General features: G+C 33.8%; 1 protein-coding gene across 2 annotated transcripts in view; it reads left to right on the top strand.

Annotated features, from left to right (window-relative positions):
- LOC113071775 (kelch-like protein 29) overlaps positions 1-23460 on the top strand; it is a 99802-nt gene extending 76342 nt beyond the window's left edge. For both annotated transcript variants that reach the window (XM_026245078.1, XM_026245079.1), the window contains exons 12-14: positions 10864-11057; positions 19324-19468; positions 21794-23460. In XM_026245078.1, the coding sequence (XP_026100863.1) occupies positions 10864-11057; positions 19324-19468; positions 21794-21977 (523 nt within the window). In that variant the 3' untranslated portion in view covers positions 21978-23460. The remainder of the gene's footprint in view (positions 1-10863; positions 11058-19323; positions 19469-21793) is intronic.
- The last annotated feature ends 2253 nt before the right edge of the window (positions 23461-25713 follow it).

Raw genomic sequence — 25713 nt, 5'->3', positions numbered from 1 at the left:
ATTATTGTTACTAATTAGGATTAGGAGTTATAAAGTTTTTATAAGATTAATTTATTTTGGAATGTTACAAAAAAGAAAGACTTGCATGAAGCAAGAGTACTGCGCCATTCAAAAGTTGTTTAATTTGTTGTGTTCCTAAAAATTTAGCTTTGCATCCAAGAGATAAATTACATTTTTTAAAAGTTTTCGGCCACTGCTGAGAATCTCCATTAAATTTACAATAAATGTTGCATGCATTCTTAAAGCATTTTACTGAGTACAACTTACAAGCACTGCGCCTAATAGCAAGATCATTGCATTTCTAATTTCTGAAATATGCCTGAAGTCAAGCTCCATGCTCGTGTTGAGACAGCTGTGTTTAGTGGGTGAAGGCATTCTCATTTTGATGGCATTATACACAAACACAGCTTGTGTACGGCACCACATGTTCACACCGGCTCATCAAATGTCATATTTGTGCACTGAATCCTGGTGCTAATCGTGGTGGCTGGTGCGTGCTCTCACCAGGCACCTCCTAACCTTTCACAGTCTCCAAATAGCACACCCCTCGAGTCCAGCCCTCTGACGGCATGCCCCGCTCAAGCCCACTGATCAACACTTTCTGTTTAATTGCTCTGTGATGATGGATTCCAGTAGTAAAGCCACAGTCTCACACTTGGAGTTGTTTTCTGTGTCTTTAGCTCTGACTGTGGGATTGAGAGTTAAATCAAGGGGCAGAGGGGTGAGCAGCGGCTCTAGGGAGTTTATTCTCTGTCATGTAGTCGTGACTTCGGCACTCTCACAATGCAGCATGACACTTGCTGAAGCCAAATGCACGTCTGCTTCAATTAAAGCACTAAATCTGCTCTGTCTGTAATGGGGATATTATGTAATCATTAACCCAAAAGGAAATATTGCTTCGATTATCGCTGCTTAGCTAAAAACATCATCAACATGGATCACCAAGTATATGCTATAAAGTCAGCGTGAAATTAAAAAAACTCCCATTTATTTTTTTAATGCACATTCCTGGTATTGATGTGAATGATTCGTCAGTATCAAGAGGAAAAAATGGTTTCTACCAACCAGTCAGGGCAAAAATCCTTGGTTACACTGCAATTCAGATTTCGTTTGTTTTTTAATTTATTTGAACGATTTAATTTTTTTTAATCATGTTTTGTTTTTTATTCTGTTTTATTAATTTGTATATTTTAAGAAATTAATAATTTTTTGTTGTTTATAATGAGCGTTGGTTACACAGCAATTCAAAAGATTTATATTGTTTTTAAGTCATTTAAATTAAGATTTTAATTAAGAATATATTTAAATTTATTTTTTATTTATTGTGACAGTAAGAACGTGTTGCTGTAGCTCAATTGGTAGCGCACTGCATTATCAAGCGCAAGGTTGGGGGTTCGATTCCCTGGGAACACATGATTGTCATAAAAATTGATAGACTGAATGCAATTTAAGAAGCGTCTGCTAAATGCATAAATTAAATTAATGAATTAAATTAATTAAATTAAATTAATTATAATGTAAAAAAAAAATCTAATTTAGACTTTGTTGCTCAAAAGAATCATTTAAAATTATCACAATTTCCACAAAAATATGAAGCAGCACAACTGTTTTCAAGATTTGATAATAATCAGAAATGTATCTTGAGCAGTAAACCATCATATCAGAATGATTTCTGAAGATCATGTGACACTGAAGACTGGAGGAATGATGCTGAAAATACAGCTGCACACCACAGAAATAAATTACATTTTGAAATGTATTAAAATAGAAAACACTTCTGATATTTTAATAATATTCCACAATATTACTGATTTTTCTTTTTTTTTGCCCAAATAAATGTTGCATCGGTATGCAGAATAGATTTATGATTAAAAAGAAATCGTACCAACCCTAATCCCTGATCCTGTACTCTGAGCAATAATAATGATGGTACGGAGCATGTTTTTTCATAATACTAATCATTTGGCTTTGTGATGCTTTTGGTGTCATGGACATCTTTGAATGGATCCCAGAGGACCAGACCAAAGTAGGAGCAGTTGTTCTTGATTTTCCCTGTAAATGAACGGAGTGTGTCTCTGCGGTTGTCATTGTGCCATGCTGAGAGAGAGAGAGAGAGAGAGAGAAAGAGAGAGAGAGCGTCCCACCGTGAAAACTCAACACACCGTGGCATTAAAGAGCTGATAGCTCGCCGTCTGCCGCCGTGCCTTTATCTCTGCCGTACTTCCACTTCAGACCCCACTCATCGTCAAAACCACAAGACGGGATGCAAATGACAGTATTTTTATTTTTAATTGTAGCTCTCTTTGTCTCTTGCCCCTCAATAGACCTTAGCCAGGGTCATGTTTTGACTGTAAGGGACTGAAGTACAGTGTTTTCAATGGATTGCACCATTGTTTAACAACTGACTGTTTGTTCAGCTGATGAAACATCTTTCCAAATAGAAATTTCAGTAGACAAAAATAGTTTTGAAAGTTATTACATGATCTAGGACCTATATACAGTTAATGACATAACTATATGCCTCTTTTTCATCCACGTTAAATTCAGTATGACATCTAATATAAAGTCCAAGGCCATAACCATGTCTTGAACTTGAAGCATAAAAAAGTACAAAAGTGAAGGAAATTCTAGGTCCAGTCCTTGATGGTAATTAATCATTTTGAATTATTTGTTAATATTTTATAGTGCCCCGTTATGCCATTTTCAAGGCTAGTTTAGGGAGTTTCCTACAATACGTACATGCATTCAAGGTAAAAAAAAAAAAACACTTCTTGTTTCATTTTCTCAAAATACCACCACATTATCCAATCTGATTCTTTGCAGGATCATTTTTTTGGAAGTGAAAATAAAACGGTTTAGGCTCACTGAGACCATTCTTTCCTTTGGGAGACAACACCTTTATTTATTGTGCACTTTTAAGTTTAAAACATTCACATAGATCCATTACACACTGCATGAAAGGAAATATTATTGCATGTGCAATAATAGTGCTGCATAATGGAGAGTAGCAGATCTGCGAGATTTCAAATATTTGGGGGCATTTGGCCATTTATAATTGTTGTGTCAGGGTCTGTGATGTTAGACTTCTTCTGTAACATCATCAAAGCAGTGTCTTTATTCTCTAAAGCCCATTGTGAGTTTTGTGATGCCACGGGTGGTGTTTAATGGGCGTCTCTTGATCCGTTGAAGCACTTTATTTCTGGAAATTCAGCGTGTTTGATGGCTGTCTGTTCCTGTTCGCTACTGTAGAGTTTTCTTGTTTGTTTCTTTTGGTGCACATGGAAAGGCTAAGCAAATGGGCTGTTTTTCAGATCATTGCAGATGCGTAGTTGATCAAAAACATCTGTTTATCTCTGGATTTAATTGAATTTTGTGCCGTAGGAGAGGAGGAGATATGACCTGTGTTATCATAACAGATGGGAGAACCGGAGCAACTTTTTCTGTGTGAAAAGTTTAGAAAGTAAAACTGCAATCAACAAAATAAATCAAATTAAAATAAAATAAGGGGAGATTTTATTTTAAAAAAACACACACACACACACACAAAAAATAAAATAAAAATAATATATATATATATATATATATATATATATATATATTATTATTATTATTTTATTTTTTATTTTTTCCTGTTTTTCATGGAGGCTGTTCTAGGAAAACACATTAACTTTTGACTGATTTCCATTAAAGGGGTTATTGGATGCCCATTTTCCACAAGTTTAACTATTCTTTAGGGTCGTAATGAAAGGTGTTTGTAACATAGTTTGGTTAAATCTTCTCAATGGTTGTTTAAAAACACTGTCAAAACCAGCTCTGTCTACAGCGTACTGCATTCCTGCTGTGTTCATTATTACATCCAACAACAGAACAATGACCGCTTTAACATCAGTTTCATTCATGCCAAATGTATTCAGCTGATTTTTGTAAATAAATACTCTAAAATGCTACTGAGGTAGGGGTTTTCTGTGATCTTTTAATCATAATACACCTCAGAGCTCATTTAAAACAGCTGCAAATGCAAAAAATTAATGTTTCAATTTTCCATTGAAAAAGAACGAATGACTCAAACCCAATTAATCATGAACTAATCAATGAGGTTTCCAGTACTGCGAAGCCTTAAAGCCAACGGGGATGTGACGTGACAAAAGACTGAATAACCTGAAACTATGAATAAATCGTTTCGGTTTCTCATACTTCGGCCTTGGCTAAATTATAGTTTTGTTCTTATTCGAAATTATATTCTGCTGAAATGAATGAAATTAATTGGAGAAAAGATTCTTAAAATGATCCACACTTCCCGTCACTACATCATACGTACATCTGCACTTTGTTGTTTATAATGAGAGAAGTGCAGTGTTGAGTCATTGGAACGCTTTCGATTGAGTTGCGTGTGAGATTTGTTATGATGCAACATGAACCGATCTAAATTTAATGCTCCAATCTTCATTTTATTCGCGACAGCCGTAACTGATTTAGTTACACTGACTGTGCCGAGGCATTTTGTCCCAAGCTCCCGTTAATTTCCCACCCGTGGCCAGCCTTACACACGCTCCGCCTATGATGGGTCTCGTGTTTTGGACCATTTACAAATGGAAAGTGATTATACAGCAGCGTCGGCCGTGTATTTTAAACCGGACTTAATGGATGGAGATGGGAAGACACTGATATACAGCCTTTAAAGTCGAGCAGAGCAGGACTCATCGAGAAAGCAGACATAACCTTGACACCGGAGCAGGTCCAGAGCTGGATGGGTTATATATAGAAAGGTCTGTGACTGGTCATGTGTATGTGTGTGTGTGTGCTTTTGGCCCGGTGTGACTCTCTAATCCCATCTCTCGCTGACGGATGGATGGCGATCTGCTCCAGTAATGATGCCAGACGCCCCTCAGGTCACCCGCCCTCAGTACCCGGCAAATGATGATAGGGATGTGCCCAACTACATCTTTTCAAAAGCCAGTTGTCTTGAGAAAGCCTTGTGTTATTGGTTCATATGGTGGTGCTACAGGTTTTGAGTCCCTTGACTTCACCGACTCTATGCTGAAGGTGCCCTGCTTTTACCAAAACAAATGGAAAGGCCATCTGTCTTTTGGCTCTCTTGTTCATTGAAGTGCTCAAGAAATGTTTGTTGTAACCTTGTTGTCCTAGTTTATCACCGTTACACGTCTTAATGTAGTCATACTTGCAATAGTGCTTTCACTACAGTTAGATTTCACATTCATCGAGGGATCGTGAAAACTGCATGTTATTTTTTATCTAGTGCTGTCTTGTATGAGCTATTTCACATCAGATGTTTACAAGACATACCATGCAGTAATAAAAAAAAAAAATCTTAATACTATCTGTCATTTCCTGTAGGATCCATGACTGTTTTTATGTTTTGTGATAGTTGTTCACGAGTCCCTTGTTTGTCCCCCAGTTTAACTGCCAGCTCCTGCATAGTATATACTTGACTTATACTTACAAAAAGTCTAAATATATTTGAGCTATACATGTAATCCCAGAATCTGTGTTGGAACACATCTCCTGTACAGATTTTCCAAAAAAAAACACAAGTGAAGAAGAAAAAAGAAACACAAGATACTAGCACACATAATCTAACACCATCATCTGACATAAAACAGCATCAAAACTGTAACGTTATGGAATAAAATGTGGACCGATGAAGAGGTAATAATTACAGTCAAGCTTTGGGGTGTTGATCGACTCCATCTACATTTTTGATTATCGTTCTGAATCCAATTCATAGTCTTTTTTCAGCTTTTTGTTTAAAATGTTATTTATTTTTTATGGAACTTGCTGTTTTTTTCTTTGGATGTTTTGTATGTTCAGATATTCACATTAACAAAATATATACAAATTAAAACCTAAATAGGGGCAGTAGTATACTTTAAAGTATGATGTTAAGTTCACTTAAAGAAAACTTATGAGCATATGAAAACAGTAGTTTACTTAGACTATATTTCAAAGTGTACAAAGTATTTAATTAGTAAACTGTCAGTATACACGTTTAGTATAATTGCAGTGCAAACTACAGACATGGATGTAAACTAGTTGTGTACTCAAAGTGTGCTACTGTTATACTTAAAAGTATAGTTTTATATAATAGAAAGTGAGCCAATTTATTCCCAAGGAGTATTTAAACAGCACACTTATATACAAATATACTACTAGAACACTCATATTTGTATACTTGCTACATAAAGTATACTTAAAAATATACTTGAACTTTGCTTAAGTATACTTGATCAAAAAGGTGCTTAAAAAGATGCATTTTTTTTCATAACTATTTAAATAAAAGTCATGTTTCAAGTCATGTTTTGTTTTTAGCTAGTAAGAAAATATGTTTTGTAATGCATTTGAAAGATTGTTGATTAATCTCTCTTATCTCAAAAGAACTAGGAAACTGTATTATTTTTTCATAGCACGACCTCTTTCATTAATTTCTGTGTTCTCTTGCTGGCTCGGCTAAGAGGCTTTCATGGTCTTTGAGTTCTTATTAAAGTTGTTGATGCAGAGACAAGGCCCAAGTAACATTAGATCAAGACCTGCCCTCGTGAGCCTCACGGCTTTGGCTGATCCTTGACTGGTATCTGCAAGATCGCCACTTCAGCACATATTTCTGTGAAATCTAACCGTCCCGAGTACCGAGTGTCCATTACCTCCCATCTGTTTGCATGCGAGGCGTCTCATGTCGCAGCTCTCGTGAGACGGCGGTCTGTTCATCTGTCACGGCAGAGAATTCACAGCGTGTTTAAAGCACTGCGAACGCTGCGGGAGTAACATCAGCCTGTTTGTTTAAGTTGAGTCATTTATAGACACTGTTAAAAGAAATATGAACGTGCGTGATATTTTTAGCAGCAAATACTAATTAGCGACAAATCAGAGAGGGAACGATCAGTTCTGGCTCTTCTCAGCCTCCTGGGTTTCAGTAACATATAGACAACTGGAAAAAGAAAACTTGTCGAGACTGACTTTGAATATTGACATGAAAGTAAAAAAAAAATTAATCTAAATTTTAAACGTTTGAATGCTGTGATGTGTACTTGCATTACTATTTAAATAAATCAATTGTAGATTAAAATTAATAAGTAAATAATTCAATCAAAACAAAAAATAAAGCAAACTAATAAATAAATGCATAAAAATACTGATTTATTTATAGATACTGTAGACAAATATTTGATTAAAAAAAATACATATTATAGATTAAAATAAATATTTAAATTGGATTAAAAGTGAGTGAGTGGGGTATAATGATGAGTATAAAAACAATGTAGCTTAATATTAACTAAATATAATTAGGCATATTAGTGATCTGTATTATTCAAATATATTTAATGTCTTTATAAATGTTTTTGAATTGGCTTTTAGTTGTATATTTGTCGGTTTTCATTTTAATTTATTTAATTTTAAATATTTAGGCTAGTTTATTTCTGTATTTTTAAAAGTAAAAAAATGCACTGATGAAAGGGCCTGCAGAAAGAGAGTTTATTGTTTACGTTAAGTTAAATTTAAAAACAAATATATATATATATATATATATATGTATATGTATGTGTGTGTGTGTGTGTGTGCTATTTAAAAACAACTGAGAGATAATGATATTGTATATGTAGGTTTTGGATTTCTCATCAAACAAAACAATACTAGTAATTAAAGCAGAATCTACATCAAAGCCACATATGCTAGAAAAGTCACATGACTGCAGGTGGTTCCTTGCTAATTGCTGTAATTCGTATCAGACTCCTTTTATATGATAGAACGTGAGCCATAATCATTTTTCATTTGTTCCACAGATGTCTTTATTTATAACCGCACTTTCATCCAGCGAGTCTCTGCCTCGTATAATTAGTTCCTTCCTGTACGCCGCTGTAAAAGTCTCATTAAAGAAGAGGCAGAAGTGGCCTGATAACACTCTCCTTCTGTGTAATTAATGGTCTTCCTGCGGCCGCTGAGCTGACAATGAACCAGTATCTGCTCACCAGCCATCTGCTTGAACTCAGTTCTGTTATGTGGGGAAAAACATCAACTAATATATCACAAAAACTATTAATGTTATTCATTTCTGAGGATAGTGATAAGATTTGTTCTGCAGACATGACCTCAAATCATGTCTTGTTGAGGAGAGTTGTCGCCTTTATTCTCTTTTTTTTTTCTTTTTTTTTTTTTTGCAATTTTCCAATACAAATATCTAAAAAAAAAAATACATATATATATTTGTATATATATATATATATATATATATGTGTGTGTGTGTGTTTATACAATGTGTTTAAAGAATTTTTAGTTTGCACTGGAAAATTTGACAAAAATAATTATATTTATTCTATTTTATAATTTATATTATATTTATATTTATATTATTTTTATAATAATTATATATATATATATATATATATATATATATATATATAAAAAATATATATATATATATATATATATATATATATATATATATATATAAATATAAAAATAATATAAATAGAATATAAATTATAAAATCGAATATAAAATAATAGAATATAAAATAATAGAATATAAAAATATAATAAAAATTATAATAAAAATATTTATATATATATGTGTGTGTATGTATGTATGAAAACTTGTCGTCTCACTTTTGTCTAATTTAACAGTTCAAATATCTAAAAATTCTTTAAAAACATTGTATAAACACAGATTATATATATATATATATATATATATATATATATATATATATATATATATATATATAATCTGTGTTTATACTTTATTTATAAATAAATAGATTAAAAAAAATTCTTAATAGGAAAATATATTCACTCATTATTTTTGTCTTATTTTCCAGTACAAATATAAAAGTGTGTGTTTGTGTGTGTGTGTGTGTTAAAAATATTACTTATTAAATATCCTTAAATAATACAATTTAAAAATATAAAAAATATACACATTCAAATTCCAAAATGTGTTTGCGTATATAAAAAAATACAAAAAATATTTTTAAAATAATAACATAATAATGCTTCAATATTAAAAAGGTATAAAATGTATTAATATTATGAAATGTTGTTTAAAAATATTTTATAATGTAATATACTATATTACACAATAATATACACACTTTAGAATATGTATGTTATAAACACATTTGCTTAATTTTCATATGATAGTCCCCCCAAAAACGCATCGATTCCACACCTGCACTGCTGATTTCTTCATCTGCATGTGGATGTGTTAAAGTGGGCTCTGCAGCCGAGCAGCCCTGAATCCAGCTCAGATGCTGCTCTGATTTCTAGAGGAGGACCTGTGGGAGACATCAGGAGATTGCCTGTTAGAAGGTGAAAATTGAGCAGGGAATGAGCCGCGGTCGCACTCGCTGACTGAGACCATTATGAGTCTTAATGGAGGAGCAGAAACGTGTTTGGAGACGGCTGGCTTATCTACTGCACATTTAACAGATACTGGCTGTGGAAGATTGCTGGAGAAGTTAGCACTTCTGGGAAAACCTCCCGAGCAAAACCCCGCAGCACAGTATCATGCATAAATTAAAGGAGTGTTTCAGGGTGTTTTCACCTTAATGTCTGCAGCAGACAGGTGCACCGGAGGATTTCATGCAAGAACCTCACGACTGTTCTTCTGTTAAAGCAATTAATATAACTGATTGGGTTTTTGTTTTTTAAGTTGGTTGTATAGATATTTTAATCATTCAGCATCATCCATTTCCATCGTCTGATCACACAACACTTAAACTTTGAGAAGCATGATTGCAGAAAATAAGTCTCGGGAGTGTTGTTTTGTGAAAAACGTTTATTTAAAAATTATTATTTTGTGTTTAATAATAGAAAAATATTTTTATATTACATATTTAATAGTATTATATTAATGATATTTTGAAATAGTGTTGTAAAATGCAAGATATATATGTATATATTTTATTTATTTCTGATCATTTAAATATTGTTACATAAATACTATTTAATAATTAAAATGTATACACACATAAAAATATATATTTATTAACTATATTTTTTATATTGTATTATTAAATTTTATTCATAAAAAATTTATAATAATTATTTGTTTAAATTTGATGATTTAAATATTACTTAAATAATATTTTATTTATTTATTTTACTTTATTTTAATTTTATTTTATTTTATTTTATTTTATTTTATTTTTTAATTTTTAATTTTTAATTTTTAATTTTTAATTTTTAATTTCTAATTTCTAATTTCTAATTTTTAATTTTTAATTTTATTTAATTTTATTTTATTTTATTTAAAAGCAACAAATCTTAGGTCCTGTCCACACGGAGAGACGTTTTGCTGTATTTGCTTTTTTTTTCTTTTTTTTCTTTTTTTTTAAATTCACTTTTTTATTTTATTTTATTTTATTTTATTATTTTTTTTTTTTTTTTTTTTTATTTAAAAGCAACAAATCTTAGGTCCTGTCCACACGGAGAGACGTTTTGCTGTATTTGCTTTTTTTTTCTTTTTTTTTTTTTTTTTTTAAATTCACTTTTTTATTTTATTTTATTTTATTTTATTTTATTATTATTATTATTTTTTTTTATTTAAAAGCAACAAATCTTAGGTCCTGTCCACACGGAGAGACATTTTGCTGTATTTGCTTTTTTTTTTTTTTTTTTTTTTTTTTTTTTTTTTTATTCACGTCAGGTTTTTTTATTTAGGCCAACTTTAATAGTCATTTTTCCAAGGCATAATAAAAGCTGTTAGTGGGTTTTGATGTTTGCAAAACGTTTAACCCTTCACATGAGCAGTCAGAATCAAAAAACAGAGCAATGTTCCCTCTAAAAAAGGCACTTTGAATTCAGCTCTGTCTGTTGCTCCAGGATGAATGGCGTTTCATTTTCTCTCCAGGTACGACACCATCACTAACCAGTGGGAGATGGTGGCTCCTTTGCCCAAACCTGTCCATTCTGCGGCGGCGACGGTGTGTGGGGGGAAGATCTATGTGTTTGGGGGAGTGAACGAGGCCGGCCGCTCTGCTGGAGTCCTTCAGTCATATGTGCCTCAAACCAACGCCTGGAGCTTTATTGAGTCGCCAATGATCGGTAAGAGCGCTCGGGACAATTACTGAAGTGCAAACTGTGCTCCTCACCTGCTGTCTTCTGGGTACGAGAGCTTATCAGTCACATACACTACTGCTCGAAAGTTTTGAGGTCAGTATGAAGTATTATATGAATACTTTTATTCAGAAAGGATGCATTGAATTGATCAAATATGCCGGTAAATAAGCCAAAAGATTCCTATTTTGAACAAATACTGTTCAAAATAGAATGCAAAGAATGCTAAAAATTACACAGATGTGAAGCAGCACAACTGTTTTAGTTTTAAACATTAAAGAGTGGAGTAATGATGCTGAAAATTCAACTTTGATCACAGAAATAAATTACAAATTTAAAATGTATTTACATAGAAAACGGTAATTTTTATGTCACAGTATTACTGTTTTTACTGTGTTTTTACTCAAATAAATGCAAAAAGCATTCCAAGCCAAGCTTTCGCACGGTAGTGCAATAATATACTGTAAATGTATGGAAATATATTTTACAACTCATGCATGGATGCATGGATAATTTCAGGCCCCCCATCAGATGCATTGTATTCCTAAAGTTTTGCATTAGACAGTTCTGAAACTGAGAAACTATAACTTCATGGGATTTCACTAGTATTTGACCTCATTAGTATTTGGCATTTTGACACACGCCAGAGATCTTGAGCTTGTGGGTGGAGGGACGCTCAAGGGAGAAGGAACCTGTGTCTCAGAGGCGAAAGCAGCCCTGAGGGACACACAGCGAGAGCAGGACTCGGGCGTTTCATTACCGCTGGAAAAGCAAGCGTTTCCCCATTAGTGCAGAAATAAGTGTGGATTTGAACAAGGACACACAGCCACACTCAAACCGCCCTGAAACCAGCTTCATCTGCCAGTTTTAGTCAGCAGAAGAAGTTATTTTGGATATCCCCCTGACTGCTGCAAGCCTTTCTCACAGACACGTCTGACGTTTAAAATATACAGGCACACTACGATAATTAGTTAACATTACATAAAAGTGAAAAATGCTTCTAAAGCATTTATTAATCTTAGTAAAAAAATACTATTTCAGTCATTTTACTTCAAACTTTCATGTTTCAGAGCAGTTTGCAGTTAGTTAATATCATGCATTTATGCGAAGTGATTGCTTATTGGTCTTCTTTTGATGAATTATGGTTATTTTTATTGGTTGCTATTTGATCTCCCTCATGTTTCTGAATGAGAATCTACAATTAATACTGTAAAGCAAAGAGATTTCAAAATGAGAAAAAAAGCATAGGAAAGACAATAGATAGGAAAGATGATAAATCATTATCTGTTTATTGCTGTTCTTTAAACACACTTTTGTATTTGCAAACTCCAGTGTAAGTCAGCAAGATTTATAAATGTCTTGTTATATTTGTGTGGCATGCATGAATAAACGAGGAACTTTTAAAGCGAATCAGTTCATATTCATCTCGGTGATGCATGAACAGCTTGTATCTGCTTGAATGGGGTTAGTCTGAAATCTCTAAAAGAGTATTTTTGGGCCAGCTAATTGGTGCGTGTGTTCTTTAGCAAAGCAATGGCGTTTTGCAGCAACAAATTGACCAGAATTAGTTTGTTTTTAATGAGATTTGCAGCGTCCTCCAGCAGTCGTCAGTGTGAACAGAGCTTCACTGTAAACGGTTTCTGCTAACATTAAGTGCACGCATAATAAAAACTCAACCTTAGCTAGTAACGAGTTTCTCGTGTTTGCATGCCTTCAACAGTTTCTCACTAATTATCCTCTCTGCTACTTGACAAGACCATCATTCACATTTACAGATGACTCAAAGTCTTTACACTTAATGCTTTTCCTCTAGAATTCATCTTGTGTGGCATCTATGATTTCATTGAATTAATGTGAGCATTGCATGTTCAAAGTCAAAACATGGATCTGTTGTGCGTTTCAGAGCATTGTGCAATCTCTGAATATAGTTTATAATATTTTTAGTTTAATGTCTTATATTGAATGCTTTGGAACACAGACTTATGTTTGGTATCTTTTTCAAAGAACCTAAGGCACTTGGCAGATTATATTGCTGAAAAGAAAATACTCAGTTTAATAAAATGCACAAAAATACTATTTTTTGAATTGTATATGGAATAAATATTTTCTAAAATGTTTTACTCTAAAACTGAGAAAATTAAATCTTAACAAATCATGTTGCAAATTTGAGATTGGTATCTCGAATATTTAATTAATTTTGTACTATTCCAGTGAAGTGAAAAAAAAAATCTAAAAAATAAAAATAAAAAAGTAACAATGATTTAACAGCACCACAAGGGTAAAAGCAAAGGAAAGAGTAAAAAAAAAAAAGAAATGTATAAGTACATATAAGAAGTTCTTTAGAAATAATGATGTCTCAGAAGTGTTGTGAAACACAAGAGCAGAATGTCTGAGCTTCTTTTGTGGATTGTAGAAAGGGCAAAATACATCATTAAATTATTATAAAGCTGTGCATGTAATTTATGTCCTCTAAAAAAATATGATATTATGTGTGTTGAGGGGAACAGATCCAAATGTAAGTTGTTATTTGAAGCATACACTTCATTGGATTGTAATATTTCTGAGTTTTTTCGCAGGTTTACTGTAGTTGACTAAAAATAAAATCCTAAAAAATATTGTGTGTGTGTGTGTGTTTATTTAAATAAAATGAACTTTAACTACATTAAATTAAATATTAAAATTGTATTTTATATCAGGGAATTTCCAAGGTACTAAAATAACTAAAAGGTAAAACTAAAATAAAAAAATAAACAAAAAAGAATGTATTTAAAAGAAACTAAAACATAAAAATAATAATAATAACAAAAGCACATGATAAAATTACTAAAACTAAAATCATAAAAATAATCATTTATAGGAAATTGAAATACAATAAACTTTAACTGAAATAAAAATTAAATGTAGAAAAAAAAAACATATTTTATTCCTGATTATTGCCAATGTACTAAAATATCAAAACAAACAAGGTGTTATTTCCTGATGATTTTCCTCCTTGTTTCTCCTTGTCAGTGAGTTTTTTTGTAGCGCATGAGTCCTATGGACTACTTTTATTGTGTTTCTTCTTGTTTTCTTGCTCTCTTCTGAGCTGGAAAGATGTCACTATGATCTGTGTGAAGATTCTTCATTCTAGTTCCACAGGAGTAATAACAGCGTCCAGGTTCAGAACGACACGAGAGTGAGTAAATAATGACAGAGCTGTCATGTTTGTGGAATGAGCTCTTCCTCCAGCCAGTTGTTGATGTACGTAACTGAACGTGAATAAGGTCTGACGCGTCACATCAAACTCCTTCAAAAGCATCAGATAATGCATCAGAAATGTGAGCGCGGTTATTAGGGCTGTGCAAAATAATCGTATATGATTTTCATGCGCATCCTGTAATTAGTAGTATATCTCCAGCACATGCGTTCAGATCAGGGTTGCCAGATTTTCCCAACAAATCCTAGCCAGTTGCTTCTCAAAACTAGTCCAAAACTAGCCAAAGGGCGTTTCCAGGAGGTTCCCCAATAAAAATTGCTTCCTGTGGTTAAAATATAAGTTTTTTGGAAGAGTTGCCTTGGTAAAATTCGCATTTTAGGCGCCAAATATCACATTATTGGTATTGGGGTTGGTTCAATCCGCAGACATGAAAACCAACCGCAGACTTGGCAACATTGGTTCAGGTGGAGCGGCATTTACTACACAAAGCCGTAGTCTACCGACAAACTAACACAAAATTAACAAAGGGTCGCCTGAGATTTTAAAATCGATTTAGTGTAGATTGTCAGTGAATTACGGCTCTGTGTAGTACCGTATTTTTCGGACTATAAGTCGCATTTATTTAGAACCAAGAGAAAACATTACCGTCTCCAGCCACAAGAGGGCGCTCTATGCTGCTCAGTGCTCCTGTAGTCTAAATTGAAGACATAGAGCACCCTCTTGTGGCTGGAGACGGTAATGTTTTCTCTTGGTTCTAAATAAATGCGACTTATAGTTGGTTTTGGTTTATTTCTCTCGGTTCATGTCAAATTAATTTTGATACAAAAGTCGCACCTGACTATAAGTCGCAGGACCAGCCAAACTATGAAAAAAAGTGTGAATTTTAGTCCGGAAAATAAGGTAAATGCCAACCAGTGTTGCCAAGTCTGCGTTGTTGTTTTTCATGTCCGCGGGTCGAAGTGACAATACCAATAACGTGATATTTAGCCCCTAAAATGCGAATTTTACCAAGGCAACCCTGCCAAAAAACATATATTTTAATCCCGGGAAGCAATTTTTATTGGGGAACCTTCTGGAAACGTGCTTGGGCTAGTTTTGAGAAGCAACTGGGCAGGATTTGTTGTGAAAACCTGGCAACCCTGATCTAAACGCACATGCTGGAGACGCACTTCTAATTACAGGAGCGTCTTTACTGATGAGATGCGCATGAAAATCCCATTCGATTTTTTGCACAGCCCTAGCAGTTATGCCGTTCATTGCAGCACGAGTGAGATATGACGCAAACATTCACTCACACACATGGTCGAACAGCCAAGTAGATGATGAGCGTTTAGAGCCGGTGACTCAAAGCGCAGAGACGTTGGCGGACATCATCTCCAAAGGCCAGCTGCATGTGAGAAGAACATGATATTTGGATTATTGTGTGCGATCTGGAAAGGTCATTGGTGATGTCAAGTGTTGCTGGTGGATAATGAACTCTTGAGGGTTTCAGCCGGTAACGTCATCTCAGCTCGAGCGCTTATTGATTTCGATGTTGCTCTGGACCGTGAGGCGCTTATTGATTCTGATGTCGCTGTGGACATTGTGGCCCAGGGATCATATGTTTATTGCAGCCGTGTTTGTGTAAGAACCAGCAAAGGCTCAAATACAAAGCACCTCAGTCTTCATTGTCTTGTTATTTGACTTCAGACACGATCGATAAAGCCATGGAAACGGTCAACAGTGGTAGAGGAACTAAAATGACTGTAGCATAATAAAATGGCCGTGTAATTGCAGTGTAGGTCAGTGGAGACTAACGGCTGAAGATGTGGGGAGGTAAAGGTTGCAGGCTCAAACCCAATAAAAACCGATCACGGTTTAGGTTTATGTGATTGATTTAATGCTTTTATTCAGGAAGGACGCATTAAAGTAATGAAAGGTGACAGTAAAGACATTTATAATGAAACCATGTGTATTTCAATATTGTTTTGAACTGTATCAAATAATCCCGAAAAAAAAAATCACAGTTTCCACAAAAGTATGAAACCGTTTTCATCGTTGATAAAATTACGAAATATTCAGCATATTAGAATGATTTCCGAAGGATCGTTTGATACTGAAGACTGAAGTAATGATGCTAAACAAGTGCTAATAAGTTTTAAAAAATATTACTCTTTTCACAGTGTTTTTGTTCAAATAAATGCATTAAAGTATTTACAAAATTTAAGTGCATTAACATTTGCCTGAAATACACAATGACTGATAAAATTCTCCTGTGCACTGCAAAAATAACTACTTAAGTTTTAATTGGTCTTTTTTTGTGTGTGTGTGTACTTTTTATCCAGTTAAAGTGTCCAAAAACAAACTAATGTTGCGACAAGATCAATTTAGTTGAGAAGCAACGTTGCACGTAATAGTACATTTTTGTAGATTGCATTGCAATATAAGAGTATTTTGTCTTTTGCACTTGCAGATTTTTAAAACACTTGTTTTAAACTTTTACAGTATACTTCAAAATATAAGAAATGCGCGAATTCTCTTGTGGTAAAGATGCAAGTCTTAAGCATGAATGCAAGTGTTGCTTCTGACCATCCTTTTTAGATATTTTAACCAGAAAAATCAGACCTAAATTCTTGTTCAGTATAGTATTTATTGCATTGTTGGTGACACATTGAGCACTGAAAAACGATAAGATCTGCCGTGGAGTAGTTTGATTGGGTCAGTCAGCAGTAAGAGAATCGTCAGCGATCTTCCTAATGTTCCCTTTCGCAGTTATTCATCTCTGTCCGTCTTATCGGCAGGGAACAGTATTGTCAAGCGTCTGTGAATGACAACACCTTCCTCCCGCTGGCACACTTATTGTGTTTGACAGGCCAGAAACGCAGTGGGACAGGCTCGAGCTCCTGCTGTACTGTATTGTGTTCTGTGTTTAACATGTAAATAAAGCGGCCGTGGAGAAGAGCCGCCCGAAGACATGGAACGCATCGGGGAGACGAAGGGCTTTGGTGTTATAGCCACATTTATGGAAGTGTGAAACTTTAACTAAAAGCACCGCTGCTGTTTGTGTGCGATATTCCTTCAAGAGCCCCGTTTAGTAGTTGTGCCACATGAGCGAGGATGATTGACACTTCAGATTCACTCCAAATCATCCTCAAACATGTGCGGTCAGGCAGAGAACTGATGCCAGACGGAGATTCCCTCGAGAAACACTGCAAAGAAAGTTCAGAAAACAACTCTAGAGAGGCAGAAGGTGAAAACAACTAGGTCACATTTCACTGTTTTTAATTGTTTTGTTGTTGTTTGTTTGTTCTAAGGGAAGAGTCTAAACTATCTTCAGTGGTTATTTACTTACAGACCACAAACACTGTCAACTAAACCGCAATAAACCCAGGAAATTAATTTAAATAATACAGAAATTATGTAAATAATAAATCATATTTTGTGCATTACAATATTAAAAATCGCATTCATTTTTGTTTGTAGTTCTATTAAAACGGAAATAATTTGGTATAGAATACTAAGAAATACTTGCCTTCAGTCAAAAAGATGCCATTAAACTTTATATTGTTTCTTAAGATTGGATGTGAAATTATTGCAATATAGAAGTATATTTAAAAACTTTAATGTTAGGTGCGATTAATCGTGATTCATTTCAGAAAAAAAAGTGCTTGCTATAATGTGTGTGTGTGTGTGTGTATATATCATTACAATAATGAAAATGTTATTTAATTCAATTAATATATTTTGTTTATATTTACATTTAAATAAAAATTGTTTCTATTTCTCTCTTTATGCATAACAATGAGTTTTTTTTATGCAGATAATGTAAATATTGTTAAATTTAATTTAAATGTCATTGTTTTAAATAGTACAAAAATTATAATTTAAATAATATTTATTTCTATGGTTTTGCTTGTATTGCATAATTTAGAAATTTTTGCATCACAATAATGCATTATTAAATATTTATAATTAAAGATTAAATAAAGATTATTTATTCATTTATTGTAATACAGATTGAAGCCACACACAAAATCAAAACATATACATAAATATAAACAATAAATGAATAAATATTATATATATATATATATATATATATATATATATATATATATATATATATATATATATATATATATATATATATATATATATAATTGTTTTATTAATTAATTTATTGTGTGGTGAAATATGTCTCAGTTCTTAACAGGTTTTGTGAGATTTACCAATGGACTGTGGTGGTGATCTTGTATTTATCTTGTGATTAGAGCATCGCTTAACTTTGATAGATTAAGTGAGATCAAATATTTATCTTGTTTGGTGTTCAGTATTGCCCATTGCACATGGACAGCATGCACGCTTCTATTTCTGACCATTATTTATTCATCTTTCCTCCTCTTTCTTAGTTTTTTACATTATCTGTAATATCTGTTCTTCCCAGGAGGTCTCACTCCAAATCTGAAAAGGCTCAAGATTTAATTAGCTCAATGTTCTCGCGTCTCTCTTCAGCGGCTGAGGTTGAAGTCACAGCTGCTGGGTTGAATGTGAATTCAATTCAATTATTTGCCACTCATCAATTATTTATGTGTTTTCCCCTGCTTGATTACTCAAATCAAAGAAGTTAACCACATTCATGCCAACATAATGTGCTGGAACAGGGCTATTGATTTACAATTGGACAGTCAACAGAATGACCTCAGCTGTTACTGTTAGACTCATATATTGTTGAAATTAATAAGCTGTTGCTTGGCTTTCTCAATAAATGAAACGTAATATGCTTACTGTTTACATCTCTGCTGTAAAATGGGGTTTGTTAACTTGTTTATAAGATAAGGTGTGATGCTTTAACAAGACATTTATCTGAAGTCAGCATGAAGCCAATTGACCTAATGTACTTTAATACGTCTTCCTGGTCTTACTCTGAATGATTCATCTGTGCCACTATTCCTGATTGCAAGATTGCAATCCAAAATGCAATTCATTCACTTATGGACTGGTTTTATTGTGTTTTTACATTGGGTTTTGACTTCCAACTCACAAAATTGGTGACTTGTGTTTTATTCTCCCATTGTTCAGATAACAAATATGCTCCTGCGGTGACTCTGAATGGATATATCTTCATCCTCGGAGGAGCGTATGCCAGAGCCACCACCATATACGACCCCGACAAGGGAAACATCAAAGCAGGACCCAACATGAACCACTCCAGACAGTTCTGCAGGTAAGATCAGCATTGGGCTATGGAGAAATCTGGATGGAGAGGTTTTAGAGCTGTCAGAAAGCTAGTTAGTCGTGACTACTTAAACCGTTCATGATTGTATAAATACAGCTATATATATAGGAGTATAGGTTTGCTGTACTGGTGCATCAGTAGTATTACTTCCTAAGTAATACCACTCTGTTTTGAGAATTTGAATTTGTACACTAAATGCAAAATGCTAATAGAGTGAAATATTGCTTAATTGAAGCTTTGAAAAATGTATGAAACTTTTGCGTTCAAATCACTGGGTCAGAGCTTGTATCAAACTCACCAAGTCATGTGATTTAAAGCATACATAGTTTCATAATTTCTCACCAATTACGACTCAAAAGGTCCCATAAACTAGAAAATATATAGTTACTCAGTTTATATTGCATTACAGACATGAATTATACCTCAAATCATGTGTCTTGTTGAGGCTACTTCATGTGAACACTTACATATTCTTCAAATCAAGCATTTATAGTCAAGATTAGACACTTTTAGAGGCTTTAGTTAGTTAAAAAACGTACTTAAAGCTTATATATATATATATATATATATATATATATAGTACACCACAGGCTCCCACTCCAGCTGTCTAAAATGCATTTGTTTTTTAGTTTTTAGTGCTTTGACTAAGTTATCTTTATTGTTATTGTCCTTATTAATTTAGTGACAAATGCATGTAAATGTGTTGCAGTCGTTTTCAAATAACCCAAAAAATGCAATTCTCGCCCCATAACTGCTACCATTACGTAATGTTAATGAACATAATGAGCATTAACAACCATCATCAAGTGAATGCAGATGGATCAAGCTGGGAAAAGCACATTGTCAAAGCGATGTGTTCCAGTTTGCACAAAGCCTCCCCTGCTCGCTCCTTAGATTTTATTCGGTGTCCCCCAGGGTAGTGCTTTGGGCCCGATTTGCTTTCAACGCTGATTGGTATTCGCAGCAGAGGCAGCAATTAGCTCAGCAGCAGATGAAGCATGAATGAGCTGCCAAACAATCACTAGAGCATCAGGTCTTCCCAAAACACACACAGACACCTTTTATACTTCCACTGTGTATTTGTGATACAAATATGTTTTCCCGAAACGACACGTCAGTTACAGTCATACTCGCATGAGTTTCTGCATTAACATTTTGAAGCCTGTCAAGGGCTTGAAATGAATACGGCCCAAAGAGAAGATTAGGAGGTAGATGATTCGTCTCATCCATCAGTTAGACAGTTTTACAATACCGAGCCTTTATGTAAGATGGCAAATGGGAACATAATCTTTATCATCACACTTATGTACAGTATATGTGGTTCAAAATCCAGAAATTTGTTCTCGAATAACTAGGGCCGAGAATCTGAGAGGATTACACAGTCTGGTGCCAATTCACAACTCCAACATTGCCAAAGTATTTTAGCACTGTGTTTGGTCCAATCAGAAACTGAACCAGCGAACAAGGTTTTGCATTAAGAGGAGAATGGCAGGCCAAGACTTAAAGCCCTCAGCTTTAGAAGATATAGCAGTTTTGGGTTAGCTTATAGTGTATGAAATCTACTTGGGTGTAGACAGTTTCTTATTGATAATATGTTATATTTTTGAATATAATTTAAAAAAATATATTATTTCTCACTTTATAGTTTTAGTAGTTTTGTTGTTTTTTTTTTAATAAATTTTCATTTTTATATGTCTGTAATTTTTAGCATTTTTTATTCATTCATTTTAGTTTATTCATTTTTAATATTTTAGTACTTTCAGTTAATGTAAATGAAAAGCTGAAATAAAATCATTTAAAGTTTTTTTAGTTAATGTTCAGTTAATGTTTATTTTATTTCAAGTAAAAAAAATGTATTGATTTAATTTTAGTTAAGAATAAAATCACTGGTTTACTGTGCCACTGTATATTTGTTGTTATTGTTTTTTCTAATATATATTATTATTAATTTTGATGTCATTATCACTTTTATTTGTTTTAATTATTTTTTTTTTCTGCCGTTTTATCTTTCTTTGTTTTTAATAATAACAATTAATAATAGGCTCAGGGTTGTCTGATATCTGATTATTGTTTTTAAATTATATATTTAATATTTGTATTATTATTAGCATTTTTATTTTAAAAAAGGTTTAGTGTAATAATCTTTCTTTTTTGTTTTTATTATTATTAGTAGTAGTATTTTGTAGTGGTATTTTATTTCACTTTATTATAGGTTCTAGGTGGTATGTTTTTGTTTTTTCAAAAAATGAAAATCAATGGTAAAAAAAAAAAAAAAGGAACTAATCTTTTTCCGAAATAACGTCTTTTTTCCAGTGCGGTGGTCCTGGATGGGAAGATCTACGTGACCGGTGGCATCGTGAGCAGCGAGGGTCCAGCTCTGGGAACCATGGAGGCCTTTGACCCCTGTACAAACGTGTGGACGCTGCAGCAGAGCATGCCCTGCCCGCTCTTCAGACACGGCTGTGTGGTTATTAAGAAGTACATTCAGAGCGGCTGACGCTGACACAGGCGAACACGACTCCACCGTCTCCTGCACACCGGACACCCACTTTCACAACACGGCCAGGATTAGCATTGCTGAGACCGAAGCCTTGCTCACTTTCTGACACCGTCTCGGAATGTAGAAGCGAATCTTTTCTGTCGGGCGCAAACAAGCCTTCGTGTAATATAGTGCACCTGACAGAGCTGTCCTTAATGTGTGTGTGTGTGTCGTGGCTCTAGCCTTAATGCTCTGTGGCCATTCGGATTGAACTTTTTTACATAATTCCTTTTTATCTAACAGAGTTCACTTATTTTTTGCGTTGCCACCGTTTTAATGTTTGCATAACTTTCATTCCTCTTTCTTTGAGCAATAATGTAAAATCACACTGTCTGGTTTCAGTAATCCATGTGATGATGGTTCACTCAGTCGTATCACTATTTCATCATCTCCGTTCTGAAGCACTTTGTAGAGGAGACAAAGTTGTTGAACAAGAACTAAAACCTCATGTGACCTCAGTTCGATCAGTCTCAGCCTCCTTAGTTACTGTTGCTCACTCAGACAAGCACGTCCCTGCAGATCTCAGTGCAATTGTTAATAAAATGTGCTCAGGAAGTGTAGAAATGGATTGGATGGTATTCATATGTGGGCTGGAATGAAGCGTGACATTACAGAGGATCTTTTATCTGCCGTTTTGGACCCGAAACTGATAAATTACGCAGTAACGTGATTAAAAAAGGCAGAGACTGTGAACAGAGGCTGCCAATGCTTCTCGCAGTCACTGAAAAGAGAAAAACAATCCCAGCTGATCACATTAGTGTAAGTGAACAGAGCTAGTTACACTGCAGAAACTATATGATCTGAATCAATATGCACATAAAACGGCATGCACTGCAAAAACAATTCTTAAGTATTTTTACTTGTTTTACAGTACAACTATCCAAACATTTAATTCAAGATTGCCAGCAAAATGACTCGTGATGTTGAGTCTTGTTTTCTGAAAAATTGAACAATTAAGTGAATTTATCCTTAAAACAAGGAGAATTCAAAGCGAAAACAAGCTCATTGACAGTTTTTTCTTTTTCTTTTTTTTTCAATTTTCATTATAAAATGCACTTATTTTGAGTCCTTTCTTTCAGAAAACAAGACTTAATATCTTATGCCATTTTGAGTCTCATGTAAATGTATCTTTAAAAAAAAATTATGTTTGTACTGGAAAACAGGACAAAAATACTATTAAATAATCAATTTGATAAATAAAATTTTTGCAGTGTCTAAATAAAAAAATAAAAAACATGCATTTGTATTGGAGCCATAGTACACTGCAAGAATAACAATAATAAGGACTTGTTTTCCGGTACAGACATCTAAAATGTAAATATTTGAAACATATTTGAAACCAGATGCATTTACTAGAGAATCAGCAATGCATAAGTTATTAGGATTTGTTTTTAGAGGTTAAATCTTTAATACAAGTGCATTTTGTAAAGTACTTTGAGTTACCATTGTGTACGAATAAATAAACTTGCCTAACCTTTAATGCCCTGCATATTTTTAACTTGTTTTAAGCATAAACAAGCTGAAAACAAATGGAAAAATCAGTCTAAAAAAAAAAACGTATCTTATTCAATATCGTATGCAGTGTTGCTTCTCAAGTAGACTAATCTTGTTGATTTTCAGATACTTTTAGATTTTACTTTTAAACCAGCCAAAAATACTAAAAATGTAAGTTATTTTTGACAATTCTGGCTGACATCTTACATGTTAATTTGGGAATGAGGGTGACATTTTAAATTATTACTCGAGGTTTATTTAAAGATTTGAAAAATGCATTTCTCATTATTCAGACAGATCCTCTATAGACTTGCATTAGAAAGGAGCGAGCGCTTGTCTGATGATATGGGACACGGCAACACAGGCGAGGGGTCAGTTATCATCAGGCCTGGACAGAATGTGTTTTTTAGGAAGTTAGCATGAAATTGGAAGGTTTTTAAATCCTGTTTCAAGCAAAAATCCAAATGCATTGAGTGAGGTTTATGCATAAAACAAGAAAAAACAAAAGGCAACTGGGAAAGACAATGAAACCTAATGCAAGATATATATATATATATATATATATATATATATATATATATTCACTGCAAACAAGTCCCCTCCTTCATCCACCTGCCTCTATCCCATCAAATTACACGTCGCTGGCTCTCGTCCTCAATGGATCTTGAGTAGATGGCTATTTGTAGTCAACAATTTCAGGTTTAAAATGATATTTTACTGTGTACAGACGCATCCTTTCATTAGCTTTCCATTAGCAGTAAAGGTGGGTGGATATCAAGGGGAATATGATGTGTTTTGTGTGTCACTGGCTCTTTCTTGGCTAAACACAGGTGCTCTTGAGAAACGGGTTCGGTGACCTTCAGCTCAGTATCATGATTGCTGGAGTTTAATGGAAATGTAATGACATGATCAGATGAGGCTGTCTGTAAAGTTTTGTGTGTGTTTACTTTTTTATGGTCATTTAAAATGGATTAATGCACTAAAACAATCACCAAAAATTCTTTTTGGGTCACAGTCATTGTTTTCTCACCCTCACCTCGCTGTATGAGTTTCTTTTTACTGCTGAACACAAAAGATGATGAAAATGTTTGGTGAGCACAAGAGTTGCTGGTAGCCATTGACTTTCATAGTATGGAAAACATACTATGGAAGTCAATGGCTACCAGCTATTTTGTTTACCAACATTCTTCAATATATATAAATTATATTATATATAATTTTTTTTTTTGGATTTAGAACAACATGAGGGTGAGTAAATGATAACAAAATTAATTTGGGGGTGACTTTTTATACATGCATGTGAATGATAAAAGATCTATAGATATCAAAAACGAATCATTTAGTTGTCATAGTGAGAGAGCCATTAATGACTATATTTTGTTCTTTATTTCTTTCTTTTTTTTTCTTTTTTTTTTGTTCTATTATCTGTGTTGTTTGGTTACATTATGTGGCATTCGCATCTTTTAATTTACACACTTATGGCATCTTTACACAGCTAGTGCTCAGAATTCAGTGTAAAGGTGCAATGATGCATAAAAGCCAGATTAAATTATACCTGCTTAGACCCATCTCAGCTCTATTCTCAAAGTATACAGTTGTAATTGCTATATAAAGCCAAATTTACACTGCAACGGTGGCACGGAAGTGGCATTTAAGTGTCTTTACATAGACTTTTTGATGCTGCTCAGAGTATTTTATGCATTTACACAGATACAAATACAAGTGTATGCACTGATTCTAGAAGCTGACGTGGCTCAGAGCAGGCTTAATTAAATCAGGCTTTTACGTCTTTACACTGAATTTGGTGAAGGCACAGAGCAGCCTTAACTTTGATGCATGGATTTAAGCCACCTCTGAGCAGCATTAAACAGTCTGTGCAGACACCTAGCGCTTCTCTTCCATCTTTGCTGTGTAAATGTGGCACTAGACTGTTATGTAAAGTGTAGTGTGCACTTTATTTAATGGATTCTCCATTATAAGAAAAGGCTTGAAAAAGTATCCATGCAATCTTCATTTAGATTCAGGGTTCATCCATCTGTCTGCAAACAGTATCTATCATCAATAAAGTGCACATTTGGTCATCCAAGGGCAATGCTTTAAACCACTTAAAGGGCTTTTCTTTATAAGAAGTTTATAAAACAGTGCAGTTTGTGTTTAGTTACATGCTCACCGTGTACCCTATGGTGATCAGGAACATGAA

The sequence above is a fragment of the Carassius auratus genome, unplaced genomic scaffold (assembly GCF_003368295.1).
Source record: "Carassius auratus strain Wakin unplaced genomic scaffold, ASM336829v1 scaf_tig00008123, whole genome shotgun sequence".
NCBI lineage: Eukaryota > Metazoa > Chordata > Actinopteri > Cypriniformes > Cyprinidae > Carassius > Carassius auratus.
This window is presented reverse-complemented; position numbering and strand designations above follow the sequence as displayed.